Source organism: Copadichromis virginalis, linkage group LG8 (assembly GCF_057382275.1).
Source record: "Copadichromis virginalis isolate Kocher_CV1m ecotype Utaka linkage group LG8, C_Virginalis_male_GT1.1, whole genome shotgun sequence".
Classification (NCBI taxonomy): Eukaryota; Metazoa; Chordata; class Actinopteri; order Cichliformes; family Cichlidae; genus Copadichromis; species Copadichromis virginalis.
The window spans coordinates 15,088,370-15,110,071 of NC_140625.1; the positions used below are offsets into that span (position 1 = coordinate 15,088,370).

General features: G+C 44.7%; 1 protein-coding gene and 1 long non-coding RNA gene across 2 annotated transcripts; one reads left to right on the top strand and one right to left on the bottom strand.

Annotated features, from left to right (window-relative positions):
• Positions 1 to 2,158: 2,158 nt before the first annotated feature.
• Positions 2,159 to 3,692, bottom strand: LOC146702998 (uncharacterized). Its single transcript, XR_014921937.1, has 3 exons — positions 3,547 to 3,692; positions 2,675 to 2,792; positions 2,159 to 2,366 (listed from the first exon to the last, which is right to left on the bottom strand). It is a non-coding gene; the product is annotated as an uncharacterized LOC146702998 (long non-coding RNA).
• A 1,617-nt stretch (positions 3,693 to 5,309) lies between these two features.
• prr12a (proline rich 12a) lies at positions 5,310 to 21,401 on the top strand. The gene is made up of 15 exons (XM_085466081.1): positions 5,310 to 6,583; positions 8,455 to 8,612; positions 9,084 to 9,245; positions 9,527 to 14,265; positions 14,730 to 14,957; positions 15,109 to 15,808; positions 15,913 to 16,439; positions 16,576 to 16,692; positions 16,878 to 17,011; positions 17,258 to 17,739; positions 17,848 to 17,967; positions 18,440 to 18,537; positions 19,344 to 19,475; positions 19,796 to 19,891; positions 19,987 to 21,401. Exons 1-15 carry the CDS (start codon positions 6,501 to 6,503, stop codon positions 20,119 to 20,121), a joined length of 7,911 nt encoding a protein of 2,636 aa, XP_085322207.1. The 5' UTR covers positions 5,310 to 6,500; the 3' UTR covers positions 20,122 to 21,401.
• Positions 21,402 to 21,702: the final 301 nt, after the last annotated feature.

Genomic DNA, 21,702 nt, shown 5'->3' on the forward strand with positions numbered 1-21,702 from the left:
ATTTTAAGAATAATAAAATGTTAAATATCTGGGTCTAAGGCTCTATGTACATGGGCCGTCAGGAGTGTAACTCAAGCTAACATTGAAAGATGGATCCCTGAATCCTTCAAATAATTGGATGTCCAATCTCTGACAGCATTTAAAGGCCTGCAGGAACCACAGTTTTGCAGGTAGAGGACTGATATTTTATTTACAGCTTCTCTGCACTAGGCACATAATATTCTACAAAACTGTCAAAATCAGATGATTGGTTTAGAGATATTAAAGCTCGAATATAATACACACACACACACACACACACACGTCTGGTTTGCTATCCTCGTGGGGACATCCCATTGACATAATGCCCAAGTCAACTAAATGAAACTTTCTTTTATACCTAACCATAACCCAACTGTAACCCTGACACTAAAACCACATTTTGAGTGACATGGATTTTGGTCCCCAGGAGGGCTGTTGGTCCCTTCCAGTATAGTAAATTTCAGATTTTAGTCACACACATTTTCATCCAACTTCAGTGGGAGATACCTCAGGTATTACACCATGTACCAAATCCAAATGAATCTTTCTTGAAGGAGCACATTTTTGTTATTATATCCAAAATTTGTGGTAGTCTTCTCATTTTTTCAATATAAAGTTTTGAAATACTCATGTAGAGCCCCTCACATATGATGCCTGTAAAACATGTAAAAACAAAACTATATGTACCTTCATATATGACTTATAGGAATCTCAAATTTTGCACAATTACAATTAAGAAGTTTATTTATTTTATTTTTTTTCAGACAAATCAAACAGAGTTAAGTGGGAGACGTTTGATGAACTATGATCCAGTGTTCACACTAACTTTAGTATCTGCCTTATTCTTTGTTAGAAAGCTTTAGGTTAAAATAAATGCACAAGCAATGTGCTCCCTCAGAATTTCACTTTAGGACAGTATTTGTTGAATGTACATGTTACTTTTAAATAGATAAGGCTGTATCTTTCTTGATTATTTTTTAAGTTTTAAGCATTGCTGCTGCTGATGTATAGACTGTTGTCACTAAGGACATAACAAAATAGGATGAACACAATAGTAAAGTAATCATCATAATTTCTTTGGCACACTGGCATGACTTATTGGGACACTTGGATCAATTAGAACTAGGCTTAATGTAATCACTGCCTTTTTTCATTGTGCCATTGCAAATTTGTATTTGTCTATATCAGATTTAGTGTTTTTTCTCTTCACCTTTATAGTCGGTTTTCAAATAATATAAAAATACTCTACTCAGATTCAACAGTGCTGATCATGGGAAATTTCCACTTCATTGACAACCACATTAAAAAATATTTTACAAAGAGCAGAACCGTTTAAAGAAGGCTGAACGACAAATGCCCTCGTCTGCAAATTTGGAGGGAAGCAGAGAAGCATTGGGTGCTGATTTGACTGAATCACTCAAAGATGACAGCTTTATTTTAAATAAATAAATAAAGTAGGACGTAAAGTGCCTTGAAAAATCTCTAAAATCTCAGATTGAAATGTTGTGTGTGGGTGGATAATTCCCCAAAGCCCATCTTCATCTGCGTCTAGCTGGTTGATTTTCACGCAGCCACAAGGATTTGTCTCTGAACCACGGTGCAGAAATGGGACAGAAAGAGGATACTCATCCTGCTTCTGATAAAAAAAACATAATGAATATATGTAGGCTTACACGATAGCCCTGCAGGAGAAACTGAATGAAGTCTGCCAAGCCTGACATACTCTACACTGAATGCAGATACATTGTAAAAATCAGTCTTTTGTGGGATTTGAAGATGCAAACCTGGGGGGAAGAAAACGTAGGACAAGACATATCAGTCTGTGAATGATGTTTGCTTTTTGCATAAACCTGCAAAAATACTCTGTGCTAATTCTCTCTCTAGAACCCCCATTAAACGTCTTTTCCAGGGTCTTTCTCCACTCTGAGCTTAGTACATTTCAGCGATCCCCACACACAGACTACAGATGTAACATTACACTGCTCTATGTAGGTACTAAAGTGGGATTAAGCAGAGATTAACAAGCTCTTCTTAATTCTATTAAGTCGAACATACAGGTCCACCAGTGGAGAGCCTCCAACATATAATAATGTAAGAACACAGAAAGTGTGCTGCCATAAAGAAAGACAATATAATGTATGTTGAAAAAGGTTTATTGTAAGGTATCATACAAACTTGTTATCGACAGTAAGCTAATTAGTCTTAGAGTATAACAATTACAACAATTATAACAGAATAAGTAGAAGTATGGAGGTAAATTCATAAGCAACACCCCCCTCTTCAGTTTTCAGATGGTTTCTTCCAGCGTATTAAGAAGATGGGAAAGTGAAGAACCTGAGGTAAAGCTGTGATTGAAAAATATACACAAGTACACACATATGTCATTCAAAATATTCAGATAAACAGTTTTCCATCAAAGGTATATTCACACAACAGTACACATGCTACAGTTTCTACTGAATTATTTAAATTGTATTATTTTGTTTCATTTTCTTTTCTGCATTCGTTTTTGAACACAGTTTTATTTTGGCCTGATTATTCCCGACTTTTCCCGACTTTTGTGATTATGTCACAATCTTCAGCTTTTGCCGACTTAGAAGAAGAAAAAGAAAAATCTGTGTAAAAGAGTTTGTAGCAATTTCTGTGAACTTACTTTTTTTTAAATTTAAATGGATCTCACTGTGCATCATGACCCCTCAGACAGGGTTTTTACACAGGCCTGGAAGGCATCCATCAGATCTTTACAGGTCTCCATCCCCTTGTCTCTGACACTGAAACACAGTGTGAGATTTAAAAAAACACACTCATCAGTCTCTTCTCTTTAGGACCTTAATTTGAACTTGTGCTAATATGAAGACATGTAAAGCAAATGAACCCATCTGAAGCTAAATAGGAATATTTCTAAATATAGTCCACATCAAAGGGATTATTCAAGTTGAGTCTGATAATAATATATTTCAACTCAGCCTCCACCGTGGCTTTTATCGGCCTTTGGTGGAGTACGAGAAGATGAGTGAGTAATCTGGAGAGCAGCTGTACTGACAGTAATCACTGCTGCACGTGGACACGGACTAAATATCTTCTTGCATGCACGTAACATGAACCAGCCAGCTGGAATGTACTGGTCCTCTTCAATAGGGTTTACAAGTGGAAGTCTATTTTAAACCTCATATATATTTATGCTTCTCAAGACATTACAGTATGGGTCCCATTTGGATGTTGTTATGTTTAAAAACTAGTATGAACTCTAAGTGCAGTCTGTAGATTTCCCCACAGACACTTAAACTGGTTGACATGTTAATGTGGGCGCTGGCTATTGTGCATAAAAAGACAGGAAAGTGGCCAGATTATTAACCCAAATCCAAACACGGTTCATAAATCTCACTCGAGAGCACATTATACAAGGATATTTTATTCATGCACTGTCACACCGATTGGAAACAGCAATCAAGATCACTGATTCATTTTACGACTTTGAATGCAAGCACGGATTCAAAAAGAACTTTTATTCCTGTCAGAACTCACCATTTGTCAGAGTCCTCTTTGATTACCTGGCATGGTGCTGGCACAGCGTCGGCAAAGTCTGGCATTTTGACAGGAGAGAGAGTGGAGTTTGTGGAGGTGTGCTGCTGCAGGAGCTGCAGTCAAATATGGTAACGCTTTAAAAGGGATGGAGGGACACAGGAGGGAGGGAGGTAAGGGAGGAGGGGAGGAGGCATGACAGTGACGGTGTGTGAGAAGCTTAAGAAAGGAAAAAGTCAGGAAGTTAGGAGAACGTTATTTAGGAAGCGACTTTAATTTTGTTCCTTTTTTTTAGTGTGTTCAACTGAGTTCTGTGCCACTCTTACTCCTTTCATTTCCCAGTTTATTTACATCACTGTATATTAAGTACCTAATTCTTTAAATTCCCTTATCCCATTCTTTTGTTTGGCTGTCCTGCTAATGAATATGCAGATAACTGACCTTTTAAATCAACCACTGAGCATTACAAAGGTTCCCTAATGCATCCAAAATACTCACTACAGGGGGGGTTAGCTTAAAAGATACTGGGGTTCCTCACTTTGTTTTAAAATGTTTTGTTGGCTTAAGGGGGCTGAGCTGAGAGTTTAACCAAAACAAGGTGGCTTTTAAAGGCAGTTAGTGTTAGTGTTTTTAATGCTACCCAAAGTAAAAAAAAACAAAACAGTTTTTTCTTTTAACTCATCTTGACAACATTTTTCACACGCACACATAATTTAAGAAATCTGACATCATACGCACTCAGCTGTTTCTTCGACAAACTATAACCCACAATGGCAACATATGGGAATTTTGAAAGTTATTTAGTAGTCATAGTCATAATGTAAGATTTTACAGACTCTCATCATAATAATTATTAAAACTAAGGAAAAATACAGGGAATAATAGGAATAGTTCCCCAGAGCAGCTTCTTAACCAAAATTATGCATTTGATTGATAGAAATCAGATATAGATATAAATCTTATTGGCCCACACAGTCCAAGAATAACTGATTATGATGCCTTTTCCCCCACTTCCCGCTGATTTCCCCCCAAAAATCAGCATCCCATCATTTGGTGTTACAGTTAATTTCACAGTGTCACAGGATACAGCTTTCAACATAACAGAATAGGTACCAGCATGATGTGTCCTCTTTGCATGCTACAGATAAAAGAGGGCATGACAAAACATTGGTGATATTTGCCACCTGTGCTTTTAAGCGGTATTTACAGTATGTGGTTATATTTAACTTGGCCACTAGAGGGCAACAAACATCCATATTCACACAATAATGTGAATAATAACCTGCACAAATAGGCCTCCAGAGCGTGTGCATCATGGGCACACAAAGGGGTCCACATCTACATTCGGCAGTGATTCATTTAAAAGCCCGTTCACCTTTTGTGTAACTTCGCTAATACCTCATCTTGGTTGCATCTCGGTGGATGTGGGCAGCGTTTGGAGACAATGGCAAGTTATTATGATAATCAAGCCAATTAAAGTATCTCACGAAGCCGTGCTCAAGAGCGTGAACCTGTGTCTCAGCGCCACTGAACCCTCCTACTTTATAATGACTGTAGAATCCAGTGTGCCATCTGCTGGTGTAAAAGAATATGTGCATTGTGGGGTCTGGCAGACAGGTTCTCCAAATAATAAGATTAGCAAGAAAAAAAGAAAGATCTAAACAGATCTTGGCATGATAAAGATTATGGAAGGAAGACGGTACTTAGAGTTTAAATGATTAGAGACAAACTGCAGCTTAATTAAATTATTTCATGAAGCATCTCTTTGGAAGCAGGAAATGCCTCTGTACCTCAAAGTAGCTGGACATTTTGGATGCGAATGCGAATGTGTAAAGTAACTGATGGAGGCCCGTAAATCTGATAATTACAGGGATTTTTTTGTTGCACTCGAACGCGTCTAAGCAAATCGCAGCATTCGCGGCGAGCAGGTGACTATTTTGTGTAAATTGATACGTAAAGGTTCAGAAAGGTAACAAAAAAATCTAGAATTTGAGCAGGGCTAGTTGGCAAACTGAAAAGCGTGAATGGAGGTCACCGCAGACAGTGAGTGAGTCTCGGCGGAGACACAGAAAGGGGGAGAGGGAGGACGGACAAGCGGCCAGCCGCCTTCAAAAATGGCGTCTCCGGAGGAAAATGAGTAAAAAATATTAAAACGCGGCCTGCTTTCTTTACACTTCCTCGTTTGGGCTTTAAGGTTTTTCGTGCTCTGGTGGATTTTTTTCTCTCGTGAGCAACCTCGTCGTCGCTTTTACTTGTATGTACCAAAAGAGAAATATGGGGAGCGAGCATTTGGGGAAATAAAAGCAGCCCCGTTTTATTTTGATGCGTCGTTACTGACAGCTAGCATCTGCTGCTAGCTCAACAGCTCTGCTCCGAAAGGGGGGTGGGAACGATTTTGCATGCAAGGGAGGAAAAAAAGGGGGAAGAGGTTTTCAAATTGTGGATTTCTTTGCTCGTCTACTGGGGCTGATTGCTACCAACGTGGCTTGTCGATTGCAATCTTTTCTCGTGCTAGCAGCCTAGCCAAAACTAGCCGAAAGAAAAGGGGAGGAGAGACGGTGGAAAAAGGACGCATTCAAGTCAAATGTTTATCAGCATTTCGCCCATCGCCGGCCAAATCCGCGGCATCTTCATCATGACCGTGACTGGTTTCAGACTAAATCTGCATTTGTGGAAATGATAAATGTGAAAGGCGTAGGAATAGGAGAAAGACTGGCTTTTTTGGAGGTGGTTGGATTATAACCCCGTAGACCCCCCTCTTTTTTTCATCCAGCTTTCTCCTCCTCCCCTCCATTTCTCTTTCAATATGCTGTTTTCCACTCCTGAGGACTTGCTTATGAAACCGGGGAAAATAGTCTGAAAACGAGAACGTGAGAGACTGGATTTTTTTTTCCGTAACCTGCCCTGCGACGTTCTCGTTGCTTTCATCCTCATCGCACACACTGTACACCACATAAATGGATAGAAATTACCCGGGAACAGGATTCGGTGATTTGGGCGCAGGAGCAGGATGGAGTTACGAGAGAACGGCAAAAGCAAGGTATGCATTGGATTCAGACAATGTGCATGCATTAGTGCTACTTTGCACGGTGTGACCCATGTAAACAAATTGTCGCCATTCACGTATAGACCCATGCCTTGCTATTATGTGTAATGCATTGTCATCCAAACAGTTGCATAGTAATAATATTATAAACAGGAATGGATGAGTGTGTGTCGTGGGGGTGGGCGGGGTGGAGAAAGGAAAGGTAGGGGAAATGAACTGAATGTGATTGACAGACGTGGGTTTTTTAGGTAGACCTGGCAGGGTGGAGGAGGTAGTGGTGGTGGTGGTGGTGATGGTGGTGGGGGGGAGGAGGAGGAGGATGTCTGGAGTATCCATAGGAATTATTGTTCCCTGTATGCAGGCCTGGACACAAACCCCCGATAGATGGATAGAAATTCATTGGATTGATAGGATCTGGGAAAGAGTGCAGACGCAGCAAAGCCATTCCAGCAGCACCCCCGAACAGACATCAACAAGATGAACTGATGCATATTAACGAGAGGATGCATTTAATTAAAGATTTCTTAAATAACCACATCTTAAAGAGGCGAAAAAATGGGGAAGGAAATTATTCACACAAGGCTAACGCAACAATCATAATTGAGGTTTTGGCTGTCTTTTTCGCCAAGCATGATCCAAATTGTGGGGTTTTTTGTTTTGTTTTTTTTTTAAATTTTGGATGATTTGGGTTCATTTGCATAATAAATTGCCCCACATTCACTCTTGTGTCAAACATGCAGCTTGTCGTTTGCCTGAATAGTAAATTTCAATAAAATTAGGCCAAGGGTGAATGCATTTGGTGGTAGTAAAAATCGGCTGGACCCTGTAAGAATGCCTGTCTTTTTTTAGCTTTGATTAGCCCTGAGAGCTAGCGCTCTGTTGCAGGGATGTGTATCGAGGCCTGTGCATGCAAACGTCATTGCCTCATGTATAGATGCACATGTGTGATATTTAAACCCAGATGTAGCAGCCGGATCACACTCGAAAGCCTTCGCGGTCCCTCGGGGAATAATATTTGATGAAACAAACCTAGCTAGTTGCTGATGTTTGCATGCAGCTTAGCATGCATTTGCGTCGGCTTGCACCATCCAGCTGTTAGCTCCATCATCATAATCAGTGCTTACAAGCATATTAATCAGTTGTCTTTGGTGCTCAGTAAGGAAACTGTATTTTTCACTCGGCGCACTTCCACGCGTTGATTACACATGCTTTATGTAAATGCAAGGCTGGCCTTGCAGTTTGGGCCTAGTATCTGCATTTCTACCATAGCTGCTGTGCTCTGCTAGGCGGTGCTAACAGCAGCACAAAATGTTAGCATGTCATCTGGTTAGCCAGGCAGCCACGCATTTCATCTCTCTTTTGTAAAGCACAGTACTGCCAGTGGAAGCTTTTAAGATTTAAGCAGGGAGTTGATTTAGATTGGGGAAATTACAAATTATGCAATGAGTGTGTCTTCTGATTTCATTATAATAATTGCAAATTAGCTGTTCTTTTATTTTTGCATAGCATGTATACAGCTGGTTTTAAACATTTGCATATGGTTTAATACATTTGGATGTAATGGACAATTCTGTAATCCAATGCTTATCAGAGATTTGCTTTACACCTGTAGATCACGTCCAAGAAGCGTGAAGATATTAAGGGTATGCCCCTAATGAGTAGGGCTGGATGTAACATCATTCATTAAATGAGCGACCTGCATATTAGATGTGTGTTTTTAAAAGGTAGACCCCAGATCAGGAAGTGTTTCCTCATGGGTCACGTTGTGAGAACAGATTATGTTTTCATAAATTCTCATATGAGTGAAATTACTGACAGTTCACAACCCCTCCTCACCCGTCCTCTCTACTCCCATGTCTTCCCAGTCTTGTATATGGGAGTTCCAGATCATCCCACCCAGAGTCTGAGCTCCTTCACCGGCAAGCTTACGCCACCCCTCACCCTCTGCAGGGCTATGCCACCAATCACCACCCAGGGAGCTCTGGCCAAGGCGGAGCTTGGGGAGCAGCTGGACGGAGTTTGGGTAAGATAAATGTCATACCTTCCATGTCACCACCATAAGGGGCCCTGGCAATGAATTATTGTGTCTGTCCATACAGGCCCTGGCAGATTATTGTCATTGAAAAATGTGCACATTATCGCTTGGATGAGTCAAACCCTTGGATGTTGAAGCTTGTGCTCATTCTCATACGTTTTTTGTTTTTTTGTTTTCCAATGGCTTATGAGTTGTGTATTTTTTTAGATACAGCTGGAACTTCTACAGTTCCCTTTTATATTCTTTGCTTTACATCAGGTTTGCCAAATAAACCTCTTGAGAAGTTAAACCTAATTTTCTTACTTTACGTACATCTGAGCAACTGGCTTTTTTTTTTTTTTTTTTTTGTTAAATTGATTGATTGGTTGGATCATTTTTATTAATTAATTAATAAAAATGATCAATCTTGATCTTAATCAGTGAATAAATGTTTCATTGTTCTGTCTTTCTTTTCTAAAGGTTTGTCTGGGCTGTTTGATACTGGCCTCCACCACGCCAGCCCCTCTGCTCCCGATGCCTCTGTCATGAATCTGATCTCAGCCCTGGAGTCCCGGGGTCCCCAGCCTCCGCCCTCTGCCTCCTCCCTACTATCCCAGTTCCGCACGCCATCCTGGCAAACAGGTGGGGCTATGTTAGATCTTCCCTGATGTGCTGACATTCAAACAGGCCCCGCAGTCAATATGACATTTAAAAAAACGCCCAATGTTTGCCCATCATTATTATTCTGAGTGTGTGACTATGTGTGTTTTATCAAATATTTATTGTACTTGTCTATAGTTTTCCCTTTGACTTGATTAATTTTAAATCCTCTTTTTTGTTTTACTAATTAATTTATGTCAGATTTTGAAATGATAGCTTGAAGGTTACTGAGTAATTTTGCAATGTCTTCCTCTTCTTAACAGCGATGCACACGCCTGCTCCTCCTGAACTATTCATCTCGGGAGCCCTTCCTGGCTCTGGCTCTTTTCCCTCCTCCTCAGCTCTATCAGCCTATCAGCATCCGGCTTCCTTCTCCAGCCGTTCATTCCCTGGTGCCTCCCTTTCCCTCCAGGACACACCCACTTTCAGTCCAACATCCAATGGTCTGCTCTCCCCACATGACCCCCTAATACACATAAAAGCCCCATCTCAGTCAAGTCTGGGATTTGATAGACTCCTGTCCTCACAGGGTGCTGCTGCAGCTGCTTACAGGGGCAGTCAGGATCCCACAGGTGCCACATCAGCCCAAGCGTCCTCTGCCAGGCACCTGCAGTCACACCAGTTCAACTTGCTGTCGTCACAGCTACAGGATCAGTCCTCCCAGCTGTATAATCCGTCAGTCTTTCCCTCAGCCCAGCCCCAGCCTCAGTCTCAGTCCCAGTCTAACTCTGCTCAGGAGAGGGCCGTGCCTCGGCAGGACAGCGTTATCAAACACTACCAGCGCCCCACGCCAGCTCAGTCGCAGCTCTCGTCCTCTGCTGCCCACTCTCTTCAGCACTACCTCGGCTGTTCAGGGCCTGGGTACCAGCAGATCGCCACCCATCACAGGCATGCCGGACTTTCTTGCAGTCCGTTGGGAGACCAGAGCCCCTCATCTGACCACAAGCCCACCTCCCGCACTGAGCAGTATCGGTCAATTAATCAGCCTCCCTATTCCTCCTCTTCCTCCTCCTCCTCTTCCTCCTCAGCTGGGAAAGGTACCAAAAGCAGCTCAAGCAGTGGCTATTCTTCTGGCAGTTCTGCATCATCTTCCAGAACTCCTCACACTCCCCCTTCGGCTTCATCCACCTCCTCTTCCTCCTCTTCCTCTTCTGCCACCTCTGGGGCTCATCCTTCCAACTCGATTCCCACCTCCACTTCCAGTGCAGCCCCTTCCAGGCAACAGCCACCCCCTCAGCCAGCTCCGCCTCCTCCAGCCCCTCAGCAGCAGCCTCCTGCCACCTCTACATCAGCTCCCCAATCTCTTCCAAAATCCTGCCTCTCAGGCTATGGCTCTCCTGTCCCCCCAGTGAAGACCCCCACATCTGCTCTAACTGGTCAGACCCCACCGCAGCAACAAACACAGTCATATTCCCCTAATCAACCCCCCACATCTCACCTGGCTCAGTCCTACGGAGGCTTTAGTTCACCACAAGCTCAAGACTTGAGCTCAGGTACTGGAGGGAAAGGCTATGGAAGTCTGGGAGGACGAAGCCAGTCTTATTCCACTGATCTATATGGAACTGACTCTGCTTATGGATCACTTCCATCCTCTCTGGGTGGAGCTGGAAGCCCATCGCTAGGCTATGGAGCCCCAGGCCACTCACCTGCCCTTCTAAGGTCAAGTGGTTCGTCAGGCAGTGGAGCATCTGGGGGAGGAAGCAGCAGTGGCACAGGAAGTGGAAACTCTGGGTCAGGGGGAGGAGCAGGAAATGGTCTCACCAATGAGAGAGGTGGAGGAGGTAGTGGAGGTGCGTCTTACCATATCCCAGACTCCAGCCCCTCTCCATCAGGCAACTCTGGCATCATCCGTCCAGGGTTGCACTCACCAGTACCCAACTGCCCTACTCAATCTCCAGGAGGACCAGGCTCAAATAAATACATTTCCTCAGTTCTCTCCCCGACTTTCTTAGCCTCCCCACAAGGCTTCCCTGACACCAGAGGTCCCAGCTCCCAACCTCAGTCGTATCACTCCACCTCCTCCAAGACGAAGGCGGACACTTCTATGCTAGGCGTGGGTTCTCAGAGATCTCAAGAGGAAGTAGATGACGATGATGAGTTCTTGATCCAACATCTGTTGCAAGCCCAAGCGAGCCCTGCTCCTCAGGCTGCTCATCACCATCCTCAACAACAGCCCCAGCAGACATCTCAACAAACACAGCCTCAGCCCCAGTCAGTGCCCCCAACCACTGATTCAGGCAAAGGGATGAGCTATGACATGAGTAAGACTCCTGAGGAGAGGTACCACCCTCAGAGTGTCATACGTACCCACAGTGCCACAACCACTGCTGGAGTAGGAAATGCAGGTTCTGGAGGGTCCATCTCAGGGCTGGATAGCCAGCTGGAGATGTCACTGAAGAAACAACAGCAGCAACATCAACAACACCACCATCAACAGCAGCAGCAGCAAAGGAACGAGCGCTCCGTGGGAAGCAGCAGGAGCAGCGGTGGGAGAGGCAGCGCTGAACAAGTACACTCCCACCTCCATCACCATGATAACTTAGGCTCCGTAGTCCACTATGGCCGGGGCGACCCATACACTCAGCACTCCCTCGCTCCCCAGCACTCCTCACACACTCAACATGTGTCCTCACACTCGCAGATACCACCACACACCCAAATGGAGCTCCAGAAGAAGCCACAGGAGCGTGCAGAAATCCCTTATCCACGGAAAACACCTGAGATCCAACAGCAGCATTCCCAGTCTCAAGCTGCTGCGTCCCTGATGGACTCTCCCACCGATCAGTCTCGTCAGCCACCACATCTGCTCCAGTCGGTGTTGTCTCACACCACCCGCAACAAGATGGAGCCCCATCCACAGCACCACAAGATGGACTCTCATCGGCAACACCAACAGCATCACAAAATGGACTCCCATCCTCAGCACCAACAGCACCAGAAGATGGACTCCCACCAACATCAGCAGCACCACAAAATTGACTCTCATTCACAGCATCAGCAGCACCATAAAATGGACTCTCTCCCCCAGCAGCAGCAGCACTCTATTAGCCAACAACAAGCTGTAATGGATAATACTGGTGGGAGACTTGGCTCGAGTAAACACCAGCCTCAGTCTCAGTCCCAAGCCACCCAGCTCCAGCTTCAGCTGCAGTCCCAAGCTTTGGAGGTAGCAGCGGCTCACTACAACCACGGGCCCCCGCCACATCAGCACGAGCAGAGCCAGGTCAAACAAAGCTCTGTGGTCTCTTCCCTGGACATGCTGGAGCGCTCCCTCTCCCAAACCTCCAGCACAGACGTCGCAGTTGCAGAAGACAGACGTGGCGGACCGGGCAGCGCAGGAAGGAGCGGAGCGAGTGGCGAGCGCCACCGACAACAGCAGCAAGAGCAGCAGAGGCAGCATGCGCCCCACCATCAGCCTCCCCAAACCCACCACTCGCAGCAGCATTCAGCCTCTGAACTCCACTCCTTCCTTACGGAGCCTGACATTGGCTTAGCGACCCCGTCTCACATGCATCACCTTTCCCAGCACCACGCGCAGCAGCAGCAGCATCCGTCCTCGCAACACCAACAAACCCACTCTCACCACCCACATACACAGCCCCACCCTCAGCAGCCTCCTCACCCTCATCATATACCCCCACCTTCTGCTTCGGCCCTCTCGCAGCCTCAGCCTGACCCACAGCAGCCGCTCTCAGCCCAGCTCACCCCTCAGCAGAGCCAGCTGGACCAGCAGCGCTCAGAACAGCACCAGTTTGACACGGTCAGCCCCGTGGAGAAAGCAGACCAGAATCAGCAAAGTAACCGCTTTGTACCCTTAACGTCTATCTGCTTCCCAGACTCCCTGCTTCAGGATGAAGACCGCTCCTTTTTTCCAGGAATGGAGGACATGTTTTGTGCAGAGGACTACAAGTCTAGCTGTGCTGGTGGTGCAGGACCAGGGCAGGAAGAGATGAATGAAAGCCACACCGGGCAAGAAGGAATGGATGCACTGAAAGCGGGACAGAGTGCAGGTGGAGCAGGGGGAAGCAGTGGCCCAAGTTATGACATAATGGGTCATCATGGTGGAGACCAGGGTTATGAACCTTACTGTCATGGCTTGGATGAACCTTCCAACAACACCATGACCCTGGATCTAGACTCCCTTAAAACACATGAGCTGCCTTCAACTGTCAACACTGAGCAGCTAGGTTTGATACAGTCACAGGCCCCAGCGATGGGTATGACCTCCAATACAGCTGGTCCCAACAATTCTGGAGCTAAAATGTCCTCAGGGCCTGGAGGAACTAACGCGGGACCTGGTTCTGGAGGTCTCCAGTCTCCCATTTTTTGCTCATCTCGTCCCAAGAAGCTCCTTAAGTCTAGCTCTTTCCACCTGTTAAAGGAGCGCAGGGACCCCAACACACTGCCTAAGAAAAGTTATGCTCAAGAGTACGAGTTTGAAGACGATGAGGATAAAGCCGATCAGCCAGCTGACATCCGGCTGAATAGCCGGAGACTCCCGGACTTGTTGCCGGATTTGGTGTCCAGCTGCAGAAAAGGAGGAGGAGGAAGTGGCTCTCTCAGCCCTTTAATGGGTGACATTGATTTCTACCACTCCTCTGGCTACTCGACTATGGGTTCACACACACTCCTGCCTCCAGAAGGACCCAAGAAGAGAGGCCGAAAGCCCACTAGGCCCAAAAGAGAGGGTCCTCCAAGGCCAAGAGGGAGACCCCGCATCCGTCCTATGCCTGAGCCGTACACTCCAAGAGGGATGATGGGGGAGATGGGTGGAATGACAGTAGGAGGGGGATTCAGCGTAGAGGGGCGAGGGAGAGGTAGGGGCCGTGGAAGCCGAGGCAGAGGAGGAAGAAGGGAGGATATGTATATAGAAATGAGCGGGAAGGAGCCGGATCAGATGCACCACCATCACCTCCATCAGCAGCAGCAGCCGCCACAGCAGCTCCATCACCAGCCACAGCAGCAGCAACAGCAGCAGCATGAGCCAATTCCACCTCTCAAGGTCAGTGGGATTCTGCCAGGAAAAGGCAGGTTTGACGCTGATAAAAGTACAAAGCAAACACTAGTTTTTTGGGTTTTTTTGTTTGTTTTGTTTTTTTATTGTGGTCTGATGGTGGTCACTGTAAAATCCCATATAAAAGAAGGGGTTCACATATAAGCCCTGACTTTAAATAACGCAGATTTACTGATGTGATAGCAGGGAGTGTTACCTGTGTGTGGATGCTTCTTATTGGAGTCGTGAGCCAGCTGAAGGTTGCTGTTTGTGTTTTGTTTTTTTGGTTTTTTCCCTCTCTGTCTCTGTTTCATTATTAGTCACTGTCCTCCATTTTTTTCCTAGTTATTATAACTGATTATTTCTTAAATTTAAAATTAATTTATCTTAGGTTTCTAGATTTTTGCCAACTACGCCTTTACATTCATGCAAAAATACAATTAATATGAGGTTTATTCTCTTTTTATTTTCAGATCAAGTTACCCATTGGTACTCTGTCCTCCTCTGATGCTTTGCTGAGGACAGATTCTCTGTCTGGCACGGACCCTGCTTTGTCAGACGGCTCAGTTGGCTCTGCTCCCTCACTTGGTTTAAGTCCCGGACCTCCCTGCAGCACTGAAAGCACCAGAAGTCAGGACAAGATCAAACAGAAAAGCCAGATGATGGGTGAAGGAGTGGATGACGAGGGGCTGGAGGAAAGGGTAACAGCTACAGGATTTCATTTTCGCTGTGTGAAGAAGAAAATGTTGAAAATTGCTCAGGCTGAATTTAAATGAAAATAATTTGACTTTGTGGCTCGATAGTTTTTGTATTTGATCTGAATTAGAGGTTCTTGTTTTGTCTTTCTTTTAGGGGGATGAGAAGGACTCTGAGTCCAAGGCTGGTTTTGTTGCTTCATTTCTGGATTTCCTGAAAACGGGAAAGAGACATCCAGGCTTGGACATCTCACCGGGAATGGAACCTGACAATGGTGAAACTTCACCCTGTAAATCAGGAGGACTACGCTCACTGTCTCCTGCACCACCTCCACCACCACCACCGCCCCCATTCGGGGATGGTGAAGGTAATGGAGGTCTGGCTTTGGGCAACTGCCCCAGCCCCAAGCGTTTAGAAGATGAGCTAAAGAGGAATCTGGAGACTTTGCCCTCTTTCTCCTCCGATGAGGAGGACTCAGTGGGAAAGAACCAGGACCTCCAGAAGAGCATCTCCTCAGCAATTTCTGCTTTGTATGACACTCCTCAGCTGACATCAAACATCCAGCCCCCGCTACCGCCTCCCCAGTCTCAAAATCAACCAAGTCAAGGCCCTCTTACACCCGCAATGCAGCCCCCGACGCTTAGCCCACAGCCTGCCATGCACACCCCCCACACCCAGCCCCAATCCAACGAACCAGATGTCCTTCAGCCAGAAGATGTAGACATGAATGAGAATAAGGAGGAAGAAGAGGAGGAGGAGGAAGAGAATGAAGAGGAGAGAAGCACCGGTGGCGATGAAGAGAGTGATATGACGGAGGAACCACAGCTGGAGACCCTGGGTGCACCAAAGCTTGATGGTAAGAGTGGGAGTTGCCTTTTAGAAATTTAGTTTAGAAATTCCTTTAATGTGTTTGTTAAAAGAATTAATGGTATTGAATTTCTTGTCCCTCCTTCCTTCCAGCTCCTCTCCCTGAGATTCCTCCAGAACCCACAACTCCTGAACCTCCCTCTGTTCCTCCATCTCCTGCTTCATCCTCGTCTCCTTCTCACTCTCCCCTCCCTCCTCTCTCGCTCCCCTCACCCCTGCCTCCAGCAGAAGAACAACAAGAGCAGGAGGACTCCCAGCCTCCGAGCCCTGTCGCTCCCACACCTCCTTCCCCCCCACCTGCACCTCCCACACTGGCTACTATCCCACAGCCTGCCACCCCTCCTCCTCCCCCTCCTCCTGCTTCAGCCCCTACTCCAGCTCCAGTCTCCCCTCCTCCTTCTGTAGCTCAGAAGGAGTCTCCCATGCCATCTCCCGAGTCCCCCGCCTCTCCAGAAGAGCCCCCAGCTCCTAAGATCACCTCGCTGCATCTTGCTCAAAAGCAAGAAGATGCTGCCATTGTTGGAGAGAGCGAGGAGGATGAGAGTGAGAGTGGAGGGGAGGGCATCTTTAGAGAAAGGGATGAGTTTGTGGTGCGTGTGGAGGACATTCGAACACTCAAGGTATTTATATGAATCTGTGAATTTTTTTAAAAATTTTAATTTTTTTTTTAACCTATATATTAATCTTTATGTGGCTACGAAGGCATCAGTAGAGTTTTAAATACAGTAAAATAACTGATTGTGTGTTTGGATACAGCTGGCCCTGCAGACTGGCCGTGAGCCTCCACCCATCTGGAGGGTGCAGAAAGCCCTGCTGCAGAAGTTCAGCCCAGAGATCAAAGATGGGCAGAGACAGTTCTGTGCCACAAGCAATGTGAGTTCACCCCACGCCCTCGCTAATGTACCTTCAAACAAGTCTGTTTATATGCTCTTTAGTGTTCTAGCCATAATATCATAAAATAATGCAGTGTATGATATACAGGCTTTACGCCTGTCTGTATTGTTATATCATCTTCAAATTTAATGGAACTAAAAATTGTTCTTCCTTTTCTGGCTCAGTATCTTGGATACTTTGGAGATGCTAAGAGGCGCTATCAGCGAATATATGTCAAGTTTCTGGAGAATGTCAACAAAAAGGACTATGTCAGAGTGTGCTCCAGGAGACCGTGGCGCAGAGCCACACCTGCTCTCAGGTAAGAATGTTCTTCATGCTGAAACCAATGCCCATAAAGAATTTGAAACAAACTAGAGTAGATCAATGATGCGACTACCATCCAATCATTTCAGATATTAGGGAAATGCATCTACAGAAACTGGTTGTTGATGATCGAATCATCACCGTTTTTCTGGACTTTTTAACAATTGAGGACAGGATGAGTAAAAACCCCTCAATGTTATACTGTGTTGTACTAAATAAAATTGATTTCCTCATCCTACAGACGTCAGTCCCTCCCCAGAATGGCGTCCCCTCCTGCCACTCAGGTGCCATCAAGAGTAGTGGAGAAAGAGGAGAGAGTGGCTCCACCAGTCCAGCGTGAACAGAAAGAGAAAACAAGAACGGCGACCACAACAACCACGACGACGACAAAAGAACCACGAGAGAGGAAAGAGCTCTCAGCTGCTGTGACTAAAGCTGAGGAGAAGGAGAAAAACCGGGACACAGAGAAAGAGAGGGAAAAGGAGAAGCGGGTGCAGTCGCAGCAGGAGAAAGCGGAGAAACGTGCAGCGGAGCGAGGTAGGACGAAGGAAGACAGGAAAGTGGTGGAGAGGAAGGAGAAGGAAAAGGCCGAGCGACCACCCAAGTCCAAGCCAGCCAAGGTGAAGGCAGAGCCGCCGCCCAAGAAGAGGAAGAAGTGGCTGAAGGAAGTACCTTCATCATCTGACTCAGACTCATCGGACGAGGCAGCTAGCGAAAATGAAAGTGAGACCCTTCAATTCTTTCACTGTAGATGTGTTTGTTTTGGGGTTTTTCATATTTTAATTAGTGTGATGGTAGGAGACTCCGTTTAAAACTGGTTCTCACTCACAGTGCCAGTGAAAGGTGGAGTGAACAACCGTGCCATGAGGGAGATGTTCAGGAGTTACGTGGAGATGCTGGTGAGCACGGCCCTGGACCCTGACATGATCCAAGCTCTGGAGGACACAGACGGTGAGAACCGCGCACACATCCTTCTCAACATAATTACCAGTTTTATGTTAACTGGAAAATAAAGAAATAATTATCAGATGCAATTATTAAGTGAGAAAATCTCTGCTCTAACTGGGTTAGCCTGTCTGGTAGCTCACTTTTCTCTAGCTTAAATATCTGCATTGAAACAACTGGATGGAGGTATTTTCATAAGCAGAAAGTTTGGGCAGGTTGAGTAAACATCACCGTTTCTGTCAAGTATCAGCTGCCAGGTTTTAGGTCGAAGCCTCCGGCTGGACAAACAGCCCACACGTTATGAGTTTATGAGCAGTCCAGATAAACCAGTTGTGACAGGTTAGGGGGGGAAGCCCTGGGAGTGCATGAAGAACTGCAGCCAGGGAGAGCTGCTTTCAGTTTGCTGCTGGCATTAAAATGATTGGCAGCTACATGAATGATGACTAATGAAACGTCTTTTACATTGATTGGCCATCAGATGAGCTCTACCTCCCTCCGATGAGGAAGATTGACAGCATCCTTAGCGAACAGAAGAGGAGGTTGTTGAGGAGAGTCAGCATGAGCTCTCAACACCAGGTAATCTGTGAATGTGCTGCTTATTTTTCTGTCCCTCTGGCTCACATAATAGAAGGTAATAAAAGTATTTTACACTGCTCTGTTTTACCGCCTGTAAAATATGCTGATGTTTGTGTTGGAAGAAACCTATTTACACTTTACACAAAGTCAAAGTGTCTTAAAAGGTATTTCATTTTCTTCTGGATGGATCTTATATCATGTTAGTCACCTCTAGCTTACAATAATGCCATTTCTGCTTCCTGTGCTACTTTTGTTCACCCAAGACTCAGATTGCAGAAGGTTGCCACAACACACCAAAACATTAGTTTGTCATAATAAGAAGATTGGAATGAGGAAAAAACCTGTTTTTGTTTATGGAAATGAGAGGATGCAAATTTAATGACGGATGCCTTAAGGGTGACAAGGTGGTTAAAACTGGTGGATGGATCTCATGCTTGACTTGACATGAAGTTGTTTACTTGTTTGAGCTTAAAAAGCTGTTAAATCTGCATAAATTTTTTTTAAATATTTTTAACCAATTCATATCCAGATTTTTAATTATTATTGTATGGAGGACGTTTGAAAACCACTAGACTAACAGATAACTGACACTATTTTCTTAACTAATATTTTAGTTTAATTTTTATTTCAAAAGTATAGTATTTATTTTTGTATTAGTTGAATACAATGGTTTAGCCAACTGATAACCTTGGTAGACCCTGTAACAGGATGCCTGCAGGTAAATGAAATGATCCTTGAACTCGAGGACACTGGTGTTTTGTGTGTGACTGTTTTGTGGCTGTTCCTCATTGCCCCTCTCTCTACAGGAGGTCCTGCATGCTTACCCCCAGATAATTGTAGACCCCCTGGATTCAGGAGTGGTGAGGGTCCGGCTAAGCGGTGATGCTTACAACCGCAAGACCCTCAACAGAGTCAAGAAGACCCTGCCTAAACCACAGGTGTGCATTATTTTGTGTTTGCTAAGCGCTATGAATAGTTAGAAATCCCAGCGTACAGCAGTACATCTGTGCACAGTTCTGTGAAATTTTGTGTGACTGTAAATTTTGTCAATCACAAAAAAGGCTTGAACCACGGTAGTCACTGAAATCACTACACTGACAGAATTAATCATTACTGTGAAGGGTGGTAGGTGGACACAAACACCTGTTGCAAGTTTCCAAACCCAGAACAGCAACACTTAGTTTTACTTTACTTTTTTTTTTCCATAAATAATCTCACTAAAATTGACTCCAGCAATAATCCGAGTTCTTTTTAATAGGACCTTAAATTGTCAGCCGAGTCTTATCGGATCTACAGTCTCTACCACTCCCTGCATCATTATAAATACCACACCTTCTTACAGTGCAAGAAAGAGGTAAGAAACCATATTGTTTCTGCTCATTTTGAAGCTTCTACTTCCATGTGTTTGGTTTGGTTACAATTGTCTCTCCTTCCATCCCATTCTCCCAGACCAACACCATTGAGCAGGCAGCTGAGGACCCGGGCCAAGAGGAAGTGGTGCAGCAGTGCATGGCCAACCAGAACTGGCTGGACAGCCTCTTCAGCTCCTTCATCGAGCTGCTCACACTCAGCACCAAAGCCTGATTCAGCCACATAAAGACACAGACAGTGAATTAAAGTAAGAGTATTTGAAAACAAAAAAGGAAAGAGATGGATCCTACTGTACAGCCCCCTCCCCCTCCCCTCTTCAAATCTCTAAGGCCCTTGATGAACACGAGAGGGTCTGTTGACGTGACCTCGGACACTGGCCTGTTTTTTTTTGTTTTGTTTTTTTTTAAAAATTTGTTTGTTTTTGTTTTCTTGTTGTTGATCAATGATTAAAGAAATGTCTTACTTTGTGAGAAGGGGACCCCCACTCGTGGTCACGGGGCACCAAAGGGTCAGGAGGAAACTGATTGTTTTACGGGAAAAAAAAAAAAGGGAGAGAGGCAAGGTGGAAGGACAAAGAGGAGGATCGCCAAGTCAACGTGGGAGCCACTGACATCCTGTTAACTGTGTGTCATAAAGACAATAGCTCAAAGAGAAACTATTACCGCTTAGTTTTTACATAAATTATTTTTTGAAAAGACTAACATCAGCTGTTGGCTTTTGAAAAGATTAGAGGAGGGCGAGGATGCTTTTTAAAAACTGCGTGCGCCGCAAGCAGACTCACTCGTCGGCAGACAGAAACCTGAAATGTGTTAATAAACGCTCTCTCTCTATCGCTATCTCTCATTCTGTGCTATGTGAAGGGCAGCACCAGTCAGCTGTGTGATAATATATAAACACATTTTTATTATTTATATGAGGAGGTTTTTAACTTAAGCTCTCACAAGTGCTGGTTTGCTGCCCTTAAATGCTTTTTTTGTTTTTTGGGTTTTTTTTTTTTTATTAAGAGTTGTTTTCCACAGGTTCAGTATACAATCATAACCCACATATCCAAGTCGTCTTCCCCTCTATCCAAAAAAGACCAGACGTTGAGACAGACATGTATCAAATACAGTGGGTGTAAAATAACAGCAAAAGGAAAAAAAAAAAAAAAAAAAGGACGGGGAAAATAAGGAGACTCTATTTGACTCTTTACATTGTTGTGCTTCAGTTCAATCATCATTCATGCAGGTGCAAAGAAAAAGAAGTAAACTGTCCATCTCCCACGTGGGAAGGAGGAGTATAAACGAGGAATATTTAAACATGAGATAGGCATTTCATTTTTATCATTTTGATGTTTGTGCATACTATGACTTATTTTGAAAACAATCTAATTTTCCATAAAAAAAGGAAAACAAAGATGTGTAAATACTGTACAGTTCTTGATGAAATTCTTTGTCCTTCTGTACATTAACTCTCCTGTATTTGAGAAACAAATAAAAGCTGCAAAGAACAAATGGTTTCATTTTCCTATATATACACACACACCTGCGTGTGTGTGTGTGTGTGTGTGTGTGTGTGTGTGTGTGTGTGTGTGTGTGTGTCCATCCATTTTAGCAGGGACATCTCAACTTATTGAGACCTTAAGAGGAAGGTCTGTTTGGGTGGCTCTTATGTTTAAAATGAAAGTCCCAGTTTACACAAAAATGTGCTCAACTTCTAGTCCAACTTGGCTGTTTTGACACATTAAAGCAAAAAGGACAGAAGTTTCCCTGTTGCAGTTCACCCAGGTAAACATTTTTCAACCGATGTACTTTC

Coding starts and splice junctions, on each gene's coding strand:
- prr12a (XM_085466081.1), top strand. CDS start 6,501: ATGGATAGAAATTACCCGGGAACAGGATTCGGTGATTTGGGCGCAGGA. Junction 6,584..8,454: donor GAGAGAACGGCAAAAGCAAG/GTATGCATTGGA, acceptor ATGTCTTCCCAG/TCTTGTATATGGGAGTTCCA. Junction 18,538..19,343: donor GCATGAGCTCTCAACACCAG/GTAATCTGTGAA, acceptor CTCTCTCTACAG/GAGGTCCTGCATGCTTACCC.